The following is a 14,109-nucleotide window of genomic DNA, read 5'->3' as shown; positions in this document are numbered from 1 at the left end:
AAAAGGAACTTCCCCCTAAGAGACTCATCCACAGAAGTCTGCTCTTCTATTAAAAAATGAAAAAAGAGCTGGGATAGAGCTTAATGGTAGAGTGCTTCCCTGACATGTATAAAAGCCCTGATTTAATCCCCAGAACCACACACACACACACACACACACACACACACACACACACACACACACACACACAAACACACACACACACACACGTGATAAAAGGAAAGAAAGAAAAGACAGAAGGGAATGAAGGGAGGAGAAAGGAAAGAAGGAAGAGTCATAATTTAGAATTACAGAGATATTTATTACTGAGATAAACACCCCATCCTCAGAAACCCTGACCCCCAAAAATACAGCAGCTGTATAATACTTAAATCATCAGTAATACACTTCTCTGGAAACTAATCTTGCTTCTCACAGTGAGCCTTAGATTGTTTGCAGAAGGAAGAAAAATTAATGGTAGGAAAGGTGTTTTTTTTGTTTTTTGTCGGTCGTGGGGCCTGAACTCTGGGCCTGGGCAGTGTCCCTCAACTCTTCAGCTCAAGGCTAGCGCTCTACCACTTGAGCCACAGTGCCACTTCCAGCTTTTTCTGATTATGTGGTGCTGAGGAATCAAACCCAGGGCCTCATGAATGCAAGGCAAGCACTCTATCACTGAGCCACCTTCCCAGCCCCGGTAGGAAAGTTTTTATATCAGTAGAAGATACATATTGAAAAAGTCTTATAATTAGGAAGAACAGAAGACTGATGATGAGAGCCAAGAAATGAATACCCTTATGCAGTGACAGAGCTGGGGAGCACTGTATAACAATGTGACAGTGGAATCCAAATGCTCTGAATTAACACTATTTTTTTTTTTTTTTGTCAATCATGGAGGTTGATCTCAGGGCCTGGACTCTGTCCTTGACCTCTTTTGCTCAAGACTAATGCTCTACCACTTTGAGTCAAAGTACCACTTCTGGCCGGGCGCTGGTGGCTCATGTCTGTAATCCTAGCTACTCAGGAGGCTGAGATCTGAGGATCACGGTTCAAAGCCAGCCGGGGTAGGAAAGTCCATGAGACTCTTACTTCCAATAAACCACTAGAAAACCAGAAGTGGCACTGTGGCTCAAGTGGTAGAGCACTTGCTTTAAAGAGCTGAGGGACAGTGCTCAGGCCCAGAGTTCAAACCCCATGATCACAGAAAAGAAATCAGCACTTCTGGTTTTCTAGTGGTTAATTGGAGATAAGAATTTCAGAGACTTTGCTGCCTGGGCTGTCTGTAAACCACAATCCTCAGATCTCAGCCTCCTGAGTAGCTAAGATTACAGGTGTGAGCCACCAGTGCCCAGCCTGAAAAACTCTTTTTTTTAAATTTAATTTAATTTTATTTGTGAACATACTGTACAGAGGGGTTACAATTACATGGGCAGGATAATACGTACATTTCTTACCAAGCATTGCAGCCTCCTCCTTTGTTTACCCTTCACATCCCTTCCCAGCCTCCCCCCTCCCCCCAATCCCAATCCTTCTCCTTCTCCCCCCCTTCCACCCCCCCCACCGACGTTGTAAAGCTCGTTTTGGACATGACAACTTGTACTTCTCATTGTTGCAACAGGTCCACCTGTATCCTTAAACAACTGGTTTTTCCCCATCTCCTCCACAAGTTATACTGACATCAAATATAGTGAAAGCAGGGGGAGGGACATACAAAGCAACAAAGAGATAATCTTATAAATGCATTAGAAACACATGCATGAAAGAAACGAAAACATTAAAATACATATCTAAGGGTTCATTTTCCTGACATCACATTATCTGACCTTTTCCGCTTGACTCATATATCTACTAGATATTGCAAATAGTTTCTTTGGGCCTGGCTTACTTCACTTAATATAATTTTTCCAAGTTTTTCCATTTCCTAACAAATTGGGCAATGTCATTCTTTCTGATGGAGGCATAGAATTCCATTGTGTATATATACCACATTTTCTTGATCCATTCATCTACTGAGGGGCATCTGGGTTGGTTCCATATCTTAGCTATGGTAAATAATGCTGCAATAAACATAGTTGTGCTGGTAGCTTTAGTGTGGTCTTGTTTGTAAACATTTGGGTAAATGCCCAAAAGTGGGATTGCTGGGTCATAGGGGAGATCTATGTGAAGTCTTTTGAGGAACCTCCATACTGCTTTCCAAAGTGGTTGAACAAGTTTACATTCCCACCAACAATGAAGTAAGGTTCCTTTCTGTCCACATCCCCTCCAGCATCTGTTGTTGTTAGAGTTCTTGATTTTTGCCGTTCTAACTGGAGTCAGGTGATATCTCAATGTTGTTTTGATTTGCATTTCTTTTATGGCTAGGGATGTTGAACATTTCTTCATGTGTCTATTGGCCATCCTTCTTTCTTCTTCAGAGAAGTTTCTCTTTAAGTCTTTCGCCCACTTATTTATTGGGCAGTTGTTTCTTTGAGGATTTGTTGTTGGGGGGTTTAATTTTTTGAGTTCCAAGTATATTTTAGATATGAGACCCTTGTCGGTTGTATGGCTAGTAAAGATCTTCTCCCAATCGGTGGGCTTTCTATTGATCTTGCCAGCTATGTCATTTGCCCTGCAGAAGCTCTGCAATCTTATGCAATCCCATTTGTCCAACCTTTCTTTGATTTGTTGTGTTTCCGGGTCTCTATTAAGAAAATTTCGGCCTGAGCCAAGGAGACCTAGGGTTTCTCCTATTCCATCCTGTAATGTTTTCAGAGTGTCTGCTTTGACTTCAAGGTCTTTGATCCATTTGGAGTTGATTCTGGTGCAGGGTGATATATAAGGATCTAGCTTTAGTTTTCTACATGTAGTTAACCAATTTTGCCAGCACCATTTACTGAAGAGGCTGTCTTTCTTCCATTCTATTGTTTTAGCTCCCTTATCGAAGATTAGATGGCTATAGGTCTGTAGGTTCATTTCTGGGTTTTCAATTCTATTCCATTGGTCCTGAGGTCTGTTCTTATGCCAGTACCAAGCTGTTTTGATTACTATGGCTTTATAGTAGAGTTTGAAATTTGGTATTGATATTCCTCCAGCAGTGTTCTTTCTGTTGAGGAGCGTTTTTGCTATTCGGGGTCTTTTGTTGTTCCATATGAATTTTTGGATTGCCTCTTCTATTTCCTTGAAGAATGAGGTTGGAATTTTGATAGGTATTGCGTTGAATTTGTAGATAGCCTTGGGAAGTATTGCCATTTTCACGATGTTAATCTTTCCAATCCAGGAGCATGGGAGGTTTTGCCATTTTTTTAAGTTCTGTGTTGATATTTTTCCAGCTTGAAAAACTCTTAACCCACTGCAAAGAGATAAGCTATATCATATGTAGACCAACACACTGATATCTGCCATTTACTCTGTGCTTTTGCCTTCCTCTTCTCTGCCTCCATTTATATGTATTGAAGTATGTATTGAAATCCTTCTTTTTGTGTCCAGCTACAGAAGTTCTGTTTGGAGAGATGTATTATGAGCCATTTGTCCACCTGCAGATGGTTTGAAATATCAAGGCCCTTTTCTGACTGAGAAAAACAAGGATATTGTTTACAGAAGGCCACTGTTCTTAAATTCACAAGGAGTAAGAGTTCCAAAGGCTTTGCCTCTCTTATTTGGGGAGATTACTATGTCATCTATTTGTTACCTGGAGAAACAAAGGGCAGCCTAAGGAACTACAACAAAGACAAGTAAATTTTGAATGGAAAACAGTGGCTCAGGCCTATAATCCTAGCTCTTCAGGAAGCTGTGATCCGAAGACAGTAGGTTCGAAGCCAGACCTAGTAGGAAATTCTGTAAGACTCTTATCTCCAATTAACCACCCAAAAGCACAAGTGAAGCGGTGCCTCAAGTGGTAGAGCACTAGGCTTGAGCAAAAAAAAGCTCAGGGGCAGTGCCCAGGCCCAAGTTCAAACTCGAGGACTAACACACACACACACACAAAACCACCTCCAAAAGCTGTGCACTGGTGGCTCATGCCTGTAATCCTATTCAGGGAGCTGGTATCTGAGGACAGTGGTTCAAAGCCAGCCTGAGCAGTAAAATCCATGAGACTCTTATCTCCAATTAACCACCATAAATTCATAAATGGAACTATGGCTCAAAATGGGGGGGGGATAGTAGGAGAAAAACAAAGAAGGTGGTAACAATGCTCGTCAAGAAATACACTCATTGCCTTTCTGATGCAACTGTAACCCTTCAGTACAGCATCTTTACAAGAAAATAATTTATTTTTAAAAAAATTGGTACAGCACTAGCCTTAAGGAAAAAAGCTCAGGGACTACACCCAGGCCTTGAATTCAAGCCCCGGGACCACCAAAAAAAAACAAAAAACAAAAAAAAACGCCCGGCGCCTAGAATCCTAGCTACACAGGAGTTCAAAGCCAGCCCAGGCAGGAGAGTCCGTGGGACTCTTATCTCCAATAAGCCGGAAGTGGCGCTGTGGCTCAAGTGGTAGAGTGCTAGCCTTGAGCTGAAGAGCTGAGGGACAGCACACAGGCCCAGAGTTCAAGCCCCACAACTGACAAAAACAAAAAACAAAACAGAAAACCCCTCAGAGTGGATAAAGTTCATTCTTACACAGACTAAATAATTAAGACTCACAGCCAGGCTGTTGCGTGGTTGGAAGCCATCTACCCACCACCTTAAGAGCCTTCTGGCCAGCTCTGCAACCCAGGCAGGAACTCAGCTAAGAGGTTCCCCTGAGAGGGCGGGGCTTCCTGAGACCCCGCCCCCTCCGAACGGTCAGGCCCTCTTAAACCTCCTAATTCCGGCTTGCCCGTCGCCACAAGTCCCGCCCACTTCGCCTGGACCAATCAAATGGTAGGTTGCTGAGCTCGCGGGCCAATGCACAGAGCTGTTTTTGATGCGTCCCTGCAGTTTGAAACTGTCAGGTTGTTGCTCAGGTAGCACCGTGCTTGCTGTGGTCTCGGCGGCGCCGCGCGGCGTGGACGCAAGCGGGGACGAGAGCGGAGAAGGTGGGTAGCGGCGCCCCGGCGGCCCCGCAGCGCTGGCCGAGGCGCTGCAGCGGGTTTCGGAGGCCGGCCTCGGGGCGTCTTCCCCTGGCTCGGGGGAATCCCGGCCGTGCTGGACGGTGGGGGATGGGGGGGGGTAAGGCCGGAGTGCTGGGTGCTAAGTAAGAACAGCCACGACCGAGCCACGCGTGAGCTGAGTACGTTGTGTGCGTTTGTAAATTCACGGGGAATTTACAGGTAATTTACGCTCACGTCTAACCAGGTGTGTGTTATTATTCACGGTGAAAACAGAATTGCATTGCCTGGTGAGGGGAGGAATGCTTCCCCTTTGCTTACTCGCAACTGCTTCTCCTGGGCCTGCTGCAGCCGGACCTGTGAGGGCCCAGGGGATGTCGCCCTGCAGCGAGTTTGCACCTTTCCTTCACTCTTCCTCTGCTTCTTGGAGCTAACACTGAATCCCCAGAGCCCTTTTCCTTTGTCAGCCAGGTAATCACCCAGACGTGGCATCTCTGGCCCAGCGAATCACCCCAGGCTTTTTATCTGTGCTTTCTAATACCTTAGGTTAGGGAATGTGAAAATTGGGAGGAGTAATACAGATCTGGTACCTAGTAAAGCGAGTTTCAGCTTCCTGTTTGGTTTCTGAACCTAGAGACAGTAAGGGGATGCTTACTGTTGTAGAGTTTCAAATTACTTTTTATACCTTATCACCACAAAGCAGGGAGGATGGCAGACAGAATATTTTACCAAAAAAAAAATTGTCTGCAGTATCCATATTTAAGAAACAAGTTTTTTGAGATCCACATACTTAACTCATTTGGTGTGGGGGGCGGGGAGGTTCTTTTTTTAAATCATCAGCATCACTTCACTCCTGTTACCTACCAGGTCTGTAAACAAATCTTAAAGGAAGCTGTGAATGAAAAGCTAAATTGGACTGAGATACCACAGTTGTAGCTTTGAAGTTACTGAAGCAGTCAATCCTTGCTACAGATAAATGCTTATTTTATCCTCCTTAATTGGCTTAACTAAAGACTGTCAGGTTGAGATTAGTTTACTTATCCTTTGTTTGCACAGTAATATTACTGAAAAAAAAAGAAATTTCCATCCCACAATGTAGCTGTACGCTGTGTTTCCATTCCAATATTGCACTTTCTCCTATGTAGAGCCTTTCTACTTCAGTTTACTTATGGCCATTTATTTTCAGCCCACTGTCTTTGAGACCTGTCTCAACTTCAACTAAAATTGTTCAAGCAGATGTCACAGCAACTTCCTGATTGTCAAATGCAAGACAGAATTCATTCTGACTTTCCTCCTCCCCACCCCAGCCTAGGTTGGCCTGGAATTTAAGATCCTCTGTCTCTGCCTTATGTATACTGGGATTCAAGATGTATGTCACCATGCACAGCTTTGTTTGCCCTTTAGGTGTAAGGGGTTATGTTTTCAATTATTTTCTCAGAACAGTAGTCCTTAACATTATAGGAGTTATTGGAATCTAAAGATCTTTCTAGAAAAAGACCAAACTTTTTAATATGACAAAATAATATTCCATGATCTGACTTTGACTTATCTTGTCATTTCCTTCTTAGCAAGTCTTACCATAGCAGCTTCTTGCTGTCCTTAGCATACATGCTTTACACCTATCTGCTTGTGCTGCTTTTCTGCTAGAATATCCTTCTCTTTGGCTCATCTTTCAGATCTCAGTACCATCTTTTCTGTAAAATCTTTGGCTCCTTTCCCCTATACAATCACCTCCCATGAAAATGTCTACTTCCTTGGGCCCCAGTGGTTCACCTGTAATCTTAGAATCTCAGGAGGCTAAGATCTGAGAATCATTGTCTGAAACCACCTGGGGCAGGAAAATCCATGAGATTTTTGTCTCCAATTAACTACCAAAAAGCTAAAAGTGGGGCAGTGGCTGAAGTGGTAGAGTGCTAGCTTTGAGCACAAAAGCTCATTGACAGCACCCAGGCTCTGTGTTCAAGCCCCAGAATTAGCACACACATGAAATATAAATTATATATACACATATATACTATACAAAATACTATATAAGTGATCAGATATAATATATTATATACATATATAAAACTGCCTTTTGTACTGATTTTAAAGCCTTTCAAAGAAGCAACTTCATTTTATAAGTCTTCCTTAGTGTTCTAACATGTAACTAACTCATGATCAGATAGTCTGAAGAATCATTATTCATCTTCGAAATTAGTTTTGGAGTCCTTAGAACTTTGAATAATCTATGTACACAATGTGAATCTGTTGTTCTTATTAACCTTACTTTTGCTTAAAGCAATATTGTCAAAAGGTAAGTTTCCTGAGTTCAGTCTCTCTTGATGTACTGTGTCACTTGAAAGTACAGTCCCCAAGTTGCCCCACACTCAACAACAGCAGTGATCACAACATCTTTCCTCAACATACTATTAGGGATTTTCTTCCAAAGCATTTTAATCTTTCATGTATTTATCCCATCTCCTTGACTGCATTATAAACTCACTTATGTTGAGATTGAGTGTTTTAACTGTTTCTTTTTCCTTGCCCAGCCAATTTTGTCTATAGGTACTCAGTGTTGAATGATTTTTTTCATATATAATATGAAAATTGTTTATAGTAGAGAGCTATTGGACTTATATGTATTTAAAAAGCATTTTATTAGACCATTCATAAATGTCATTTTTGTGACATGAATTTTTTCCTGCCCAAGAATCAAATAGTCATTTAAAAACATATTGTTTTCTTGCAAAATAAAGGAAGCTTAAACAACTAAAAAAATTTTTTTAAAATTATTTTTGTTTGAATACCAAGGGATAAAACTAAAGTCAACTTCTACTGTTTCATAATGTTTGTGTAGAATGTCATCAGATGAGGACAGATACTCCCTTCCACCTGTGCAAAATGACTCGGATCATGGCAGTTCTGTCTCTACAAGCCTTCAGGTAGGAAGACATGTACATTTAAGAAAGTGATTATTCCTGTAAAACCACAGTACATTTTTCATTGCTTCATTCTATTTATAATGGAGTCTCCATTTACAGTAACACCAAACTTTGGGGATTACTTCATGTATTTTGGGAAAACTTTACATTGTTTTAACTTTTCAAAAAATAGACATGAATTCATCTTTTCTTTGTTTTTCTTGGCATTACTGGGCTTTGAATTCAGGGCTTCATGCTCACTAAACAGGTACTTTATTGCTGAGCCACACCTCCAGCCCCTTTTTCCTCTGGTGATTTTTTACATAGGGTCCTAATTCCTGCATGAGTGTATGTCTGGATCACAATCCACCTGTTTAGTAATAAATTCTTTAATCCTTTTTGGTCAAAAACTTTCACTAACACAATAAGAAGAAAAGCATTTAGCTGCTTCTGAGGACTAGGATTTTCACTTTAATGTAAATTAATGCAGTATCAAACCATCCAAAGTTGTAGAACCCAAAGTTCTCTTTCATTATTCTTAATGAGGTTCTAATTCCTGTTACCACAACACTCTGGACAGGCTGTTACCAAGACCTGGACACTGGCAGGTAAGTTGGATAAATTGACTATAGAAGTTACAGTTTTTATGTAGAACATTTTAATTCTTTTCTTTCAAAAAGTTGCATCATCATAAATACAAATTCAGATCTTTGGAGATTTAAAATGAGAATTCTAACATGGTATAGCTTAAGTTTTTAGTTGTATCAGTTAATAGGAGGAAATCTGGACATTGTGTTTATGTTTAAGTGTAGTTGATACTCTAATAAAGTAGGAAAATATTTTTATGAAACAGATTATTTTCACTGAAATTATGTATTTAGACATTGGAATGGCATTGGGAAAATATCTGAATTTTACTAGGATAAATCAGTCTGGAATTATGACAATATTTCACCTTGGCTTTCCCTTTTTTATGTATTTATTATTATAAAGGTGGTGTGCAGAGGGGTTACATTTATATAAGGCAGATAAAGAGTATATTTCTTTTTATCACCCCTTCCCTTGCTCTTTCCTAGTTTTTCCCTCTTATCCCCACCCACAAGTTATGAAGTTCATTTTCAACTTAGTGTCTAGTAAGTACCACTGCTGCATTTGTTCATCCTTTGTCCCACCATTTATATGCCCTCTCTTATTCTCCCAAAGATAAATGAATAAACAAGACAAAAAGAAAATAAAAAACGTTATCAAAGAAAAAAACTCATTTGCATTCCCTGGAGTTCATTTTGATAAATATTATTTTATAGATAATTCAACCTTTATGTTCCTTTCCTAAGAATATTCTCCTTTGGTCTTGCCTTCCATTTTGACAGTTCCTCTACCATGCCGGTCTGTCTTTTGAGGCTACATTGCTTTCCCTGCACCCTATTAGCTATGTTATTTACAGACTTTTTTCAAAAACTAGTGAAGTCATTTATACTGAAAGATGAACACTCCATAAGGTCTCAAAATGACATTTGTTCTAGAGACAAAGCATCACATCAAAAGAATAAATTAGATATGAGTATGTAGTTCATACAAAAACAAAAATCTCTACTCTGGAATTTAAGAGAAATTAAGGGAAGAACCTTCTAGACCTTTCAGAAATTATTTTGTGGTATTGATTATCTGCTTTTAATGTCAGTCCAAATGAGTCTTTTATTAGTAACCCTCAACTCATGACCCTACTGGTTCCTGTATGTATATTTATCAATAGTACAGCTTGAACTTAGGTCCTGTACTGTTCATTTCCTTTTTCATTCAAGGCTGGTGTTTTATCACTTGAGCCACAGCTTATTTCTGGCTTCTTGGTGGGTTAATTGGAGATAACAGTCTCATGGACTTTTCCTGCCTCGGCTGACTTCAGACAGTTATCCTCAGATTTTAGCCTTTAAATACCTAGGATTACAGGTGTGACCCACCATCGCTTAGCTCCTACTGGTTCTTGAACTAAAGTGATATCTTCTCTTTCCTTTAGATGCAGTATTATTATTTGGGATTCCAGAACTAGAAACATAAAATTGACTGAAAGTGTAGTTCATGTTTAGAGCAAGAAAGCTAAATGAGTGCTCAAGGTCCTGAGTTTAGGCCATGGTATTGCTGCTCTCCTCTACATACACACACTAAATAAAATAATTTAAAAAATGTAAAATAAATGTTAAAATTATATTTAAAATAAAATAACAAAATAATAGCTACTTTTATATGTATAATAAATTCAGAGTCCACGCCGGGTGCTGGTAGCTCATGCCTGTAATCCTAGCTACTCAGGAGGCTGATATCTGAGAACTATGGTTCAAACTCAGCCCAGGCAGGAAAGTCTGTGAGACTCCAATTAACCACTGGAAAACCAGAAGTGGCCCTGTGGCTCAAATGGTAGAGCACTCGCCTGGAGCTGAAGAGTTGAGGGGTGGCACCCAGGCCCAGAGTTCAAGCCCCATGACAGACATAAATAAATAAATTGTAAGTCCAAACATTGGCTACAAACACCAATCATAAATTTAATGTCTTATGACTCAAATATATGTAGTCTAACTGACTTTTAAAATCTTTCTTTAAATTAAGTTAGAATATCCATGATTGATATATACCCACTTATTTCTTCCTCTTTAAGTCGTACTGATTTCTGTGGGAACTTTGTAATATGTCTAGATACTTCCTTCTTTCTGTTCTGATCTAGGAAGTCAGACCAGGGAAGCCACAGTGTAAAGCCACTGACTTCTACTTTCTCCTCCCTGTAAGTTAGGGGTAGTAGAATAAGCTAACACTGACTAAGCCAAGTGTATTTGGCTAACTCTTGTTGTAATTACTACCAGAGAGAAAAGATCCTAAAACATTGTGGTGGCTTTCAGAGTATAAAGAAGCCATCATGTTAGTCTATTCAATTATCCCAACAAATACCATAGAATTGGGGGCTTCAACAATAGAAATCTATTTTCTCAGCTAAAGTTCCAGGTCAGGACCCCAACAGAATCAGTTTCTGGCCAGAGCTCTCTTTCTGGCTTACATGTGACCTTGGTGTAGTATGTGCTCGAGAGAGTGGCCTGCTGTTTCTTGTAAGAACATTAATCCTATCTGATGAGGGCTACAGCCTATGACCTTATTTAACCTTAATTATTTCTTTGGAGCCCTCATCTCGAAACACAGCTACACTGGCTATTAGGGCTTTAACATAAATCTTAGAGAGACTCCAATATTCAGTCTATACCAGCTACACTTCTCTATATTCTTAACTAAAATAAAAATTTACTTTGGGCTAAGCACATGGCTCAAGTGGTAGAGCCCTTGTCTAGCAAGTATGTTAAGTCAAACCCTAGTAACACCAGAAGGAAACTTACTATGATTTTTTTTTCAAGAATGTAACTGTTGTTTTTAGTTGCTTTAATAAAATGCAAGTAAAAATGTCTTAGGTGAATACCTTGGAGTTTAGTTCTAGTCTAAGCTGGTACATGGTCCAGAGCTCAGCTAAAGACCTGTCTCTTCTCTTCTGGTCATCTGCTGTGCCCAGGATTGATTGTATTTGTGTTGAGAAGTGTTGGCTTATTACCACTCCTAGCCCATGAGGAGAGGAACTAGGCCTGCAGTTGTTAACATTCAGATCAAGTCTGGCTACAAGGGGAGCTGGGAAATGTAGCTGGGTAGCCTTCTGCTCAGACTAAACCTTGCATTTCAAGTAGTAAAGGGAAAATGGATGCTGTTAGACATATGAATAGTCCCTACGATAGAGAGTAATACACAATATTTTACATAGTTTGTTAGGACCAACTCACACATTTGGTTTCTAGGAACTAGAGAATACTTTGGGTAGGACTCCAACTTACAGAACTATTCAGAACTTTATTTCAGTACTTGGAAAACTAATACTGTAAATATTCTGTCAACATAAAATTTAGAAGTTTTGTGATGTTCTAAATGATCTTTTTTCTATTATGAGCCTTCTGCATCAGTGATAACCATGAGGCAAAATACTGACTTTTGATTTCCATCAAGAAATGTTACCTTACAACTCAGGTAATTATTGTCAGGAAGGGGACATCATTAACAAAATTGATTGTTGCAGTATGAAGGGGCCTGTATGGTGGTTATCTCTTCTAAAAGTTCTCTTTCAAATATCTGTGATTCCCTTCTGTCATTAGCCTTAATACGTACTGAAAATCTGTATCTGTTACATCTGATAAGTAGTACATATAAATATGCAGGTTAAGGAAGTAAATTTAAGTTGAAACTCAAACCAAGTCATTTTTTTACATTTAGTTGCCTAGAAGTTTTCAGACAGAATAGCACAAACCCATACTCTAAACAGTTTTACTTAAAATTCCAATGTAAAAAGCAGATTAAATAGCACTATAATTATATAGATTTATATTTTAAACTCAAATTTGTGACATTTTCTTCCAACAAGGTTAACAAAAATTAGCTAAGGTACTTTGACAAATGTATTTTCAAAGTTAGGGGGTGACAGAAAGCCAGTATAGCTTTTGTATGTGTATTAGTCCTAGGACTTGGACTCAAAGGGCACTGTCCCTACGCTTTTGTGCTCAGGATAGCACTCACTTCAGATCTATTTCCAGCTTTTTGGTGGTTAATTAGAGATAAGAGTCTCATGGACTCTCCTGCCAAGACAGGCTTCAAATCACCATCCTCAGATCTTAGCCTCCTGTGTAGCTATGATTACAGGCATGAGCCATTGACATCTGGAGCCAGCACAGTTTTATAAACCTAATACCCAGTTTGCTTCTTTTGTTTTATTTGAATGGCACAGTATCCAGAGAACTCTGATTCTCAATAAAAGTAACTGAAAATTATAGCTTTTAATAGCATATCTTATCTTTAATTAAATTGATCCAAAACATGAAAGGAAGTAATAGATTTTTATTATGTTGAATAAATAACAGGATCTATTACCTCTTTCAACTTTTAATCGTAGCTATAGAAGCCATACAAGTACTCAAAGGACTCAAACTTAGAGTACCAAAACTTTTTTGTTGTTTTTTTGCCAGTCCTGGGGCTTGGACTCATGGCCTGGGCACTGCCCCTTTTTTTAATTATTATTTTTTCTCATGGCTAGCACTCTACCACTTAAGCCACAACTCCACTTCTAGCTTTTTGGTTGTTAATTGGAGATATGAGCCTAATAAATTTTCCTGCCCAGGCTGGCTTCAAACCACATGCTTTGATAGGTGTATGACTGTCATGGTCATTAATTTTTGGTAGTACTAGGGTTTAAACTCAGGCCCTCATGCTTCCTAGGCTCTACCATTTGAACCATGCCCCAGTCTCTTTTTTCTAGTTATTTTCTGAATAAATTCTTACATTTTTTTGCCTGGGCTGGCCTGGACCATGATCTTCTTATGTAGCTGAGCAGACAGATAGATGGTTTTGATGGGGTTTTGCTGAAATTTTTTTGTCCAGGCTGGCCTCAAACCATGATCCTTCAAATATCTGCCTTACAAGCAGTTGAGACTATAGTCACAATGCATTCTGTCCAAAGTAACTAAATTTCAAAAAAAAAATCTTAGTAATTGAATATACTATAACATTGTAACTATTATAATACCTCATTGATTGTTGGCTTCTTATAGGAAGAATATGAAGAACTGCTTCGGTATGCTATAGTGACTCCAAATATTGAATCCATGGCTTCACAGCTCCCTCATCCTAGGGCAGAGGTGGTGCCAGACCTTAGAATTCCTACTACAGTGGATATGCTTCATAATCAAGGTTATGTATATTTTGTAAGATATCTCTCAATTAAAGGTATTGAATTTCTCAGTAACATACAATGTAAAAATAGCTCTCCAGATTAGAGATTCTTCTCAGTCATTGGTACGTGTAGAAATCATGTGGGGAATCTTCTTACATTTCACTGTTATTTCTGGTTCTTGTATGACAGCTGGGTTTTTATTTGAACTTCATTTAACTCTTATGGAAAGTAATAGAGTTTTAAAAAATACTGTAGCAGTTGTCTCTCCTAGTGGAATATGTTGAAACTCAATTCTTGTTCCAACAGTTCTGTGTCAGCTAGGGTTGTCTTTAAAACTTAATGGCAGGCCCAACAATAAAGATGGTCCCTATACACCTTCAGAATCCCTTAAGTTCTTCTGTGGACCATATGTGGAAACTTGGTCAGCAGGATATGTGCACATGGTGGGCTGTTTGGATTATCAGCCACCGAATTGAGAGCT

General features: G+C 39.4%; 1 protein-coding gene and 1 long non-coding RNA gene across 3 annotated transcripts in view; one reads left to right on the top strand and one right to left on the bottom strand.

The window, feature by feature from the left end:
- LOC138832850 (uncharacterized) overlaps positions 1–4,684 on the bottom strand; it is a 178,718-nt gene extending 174,034 nt beyond the window's left edge. For both annotated transcript variants that reach the window (XR_011373710.1, XR_011373711.1), the window contains exon 1: positions 4,600–4,684. This is a non-coding gene — a long non-coding RNA (uncharacterized lncRNA). The remainder of the gene's footprint in view (positions 1–4,599) is intronic.
- A 198-nt stretch (positions 4,685–4,882) lies between these two features.
- LOC138833013 (centrosomal protein POC5-like) overlaps positions 4,883–14,109 on the top strand; it is a 41,090-nt gene continuing 31,863 nt past the window's right edge. The window contains exons 1-3 of the mRNA XM_070031366.1: positions 4,883–4,973; positions 7,825–7,909; positions 13,507–13,645. Of these exons, the coding sequence (XP_069887467.1) occupies positions 7,826–7,909; positions 13,507–13,645 (223 nt within the window). The 5' untranslated portion in view covers positions 4,883–4,973; position 7,825. The remainder of the gene's footprint in view (positions 4,974–7,824; positions 7,910–13,506; positions 13,646–14,109) is intronic.

Source organism: Dipodomys merriami, unplaced genomic scaffold (assembly GCF_024711535.1).
Source record: "Dipodomys merriami isolate MVZ:Mamm:240054 unplaced genomic scaffold, mDipMer1.0.p SCAF_20, whole genome shotgun sequence".
NCBI classification, from domain to species: Eukaryota; Metazoa; Chordata; class Mammalia; order Rodentia; family Heteromyidae; genus Dipodomys; species Dipodomys merriami.
The sequence above is the reverse complement of the archived record's forward strand: the minus strand, read 5'-3'. Positions and strand labels throughout refer to the sequence as shown.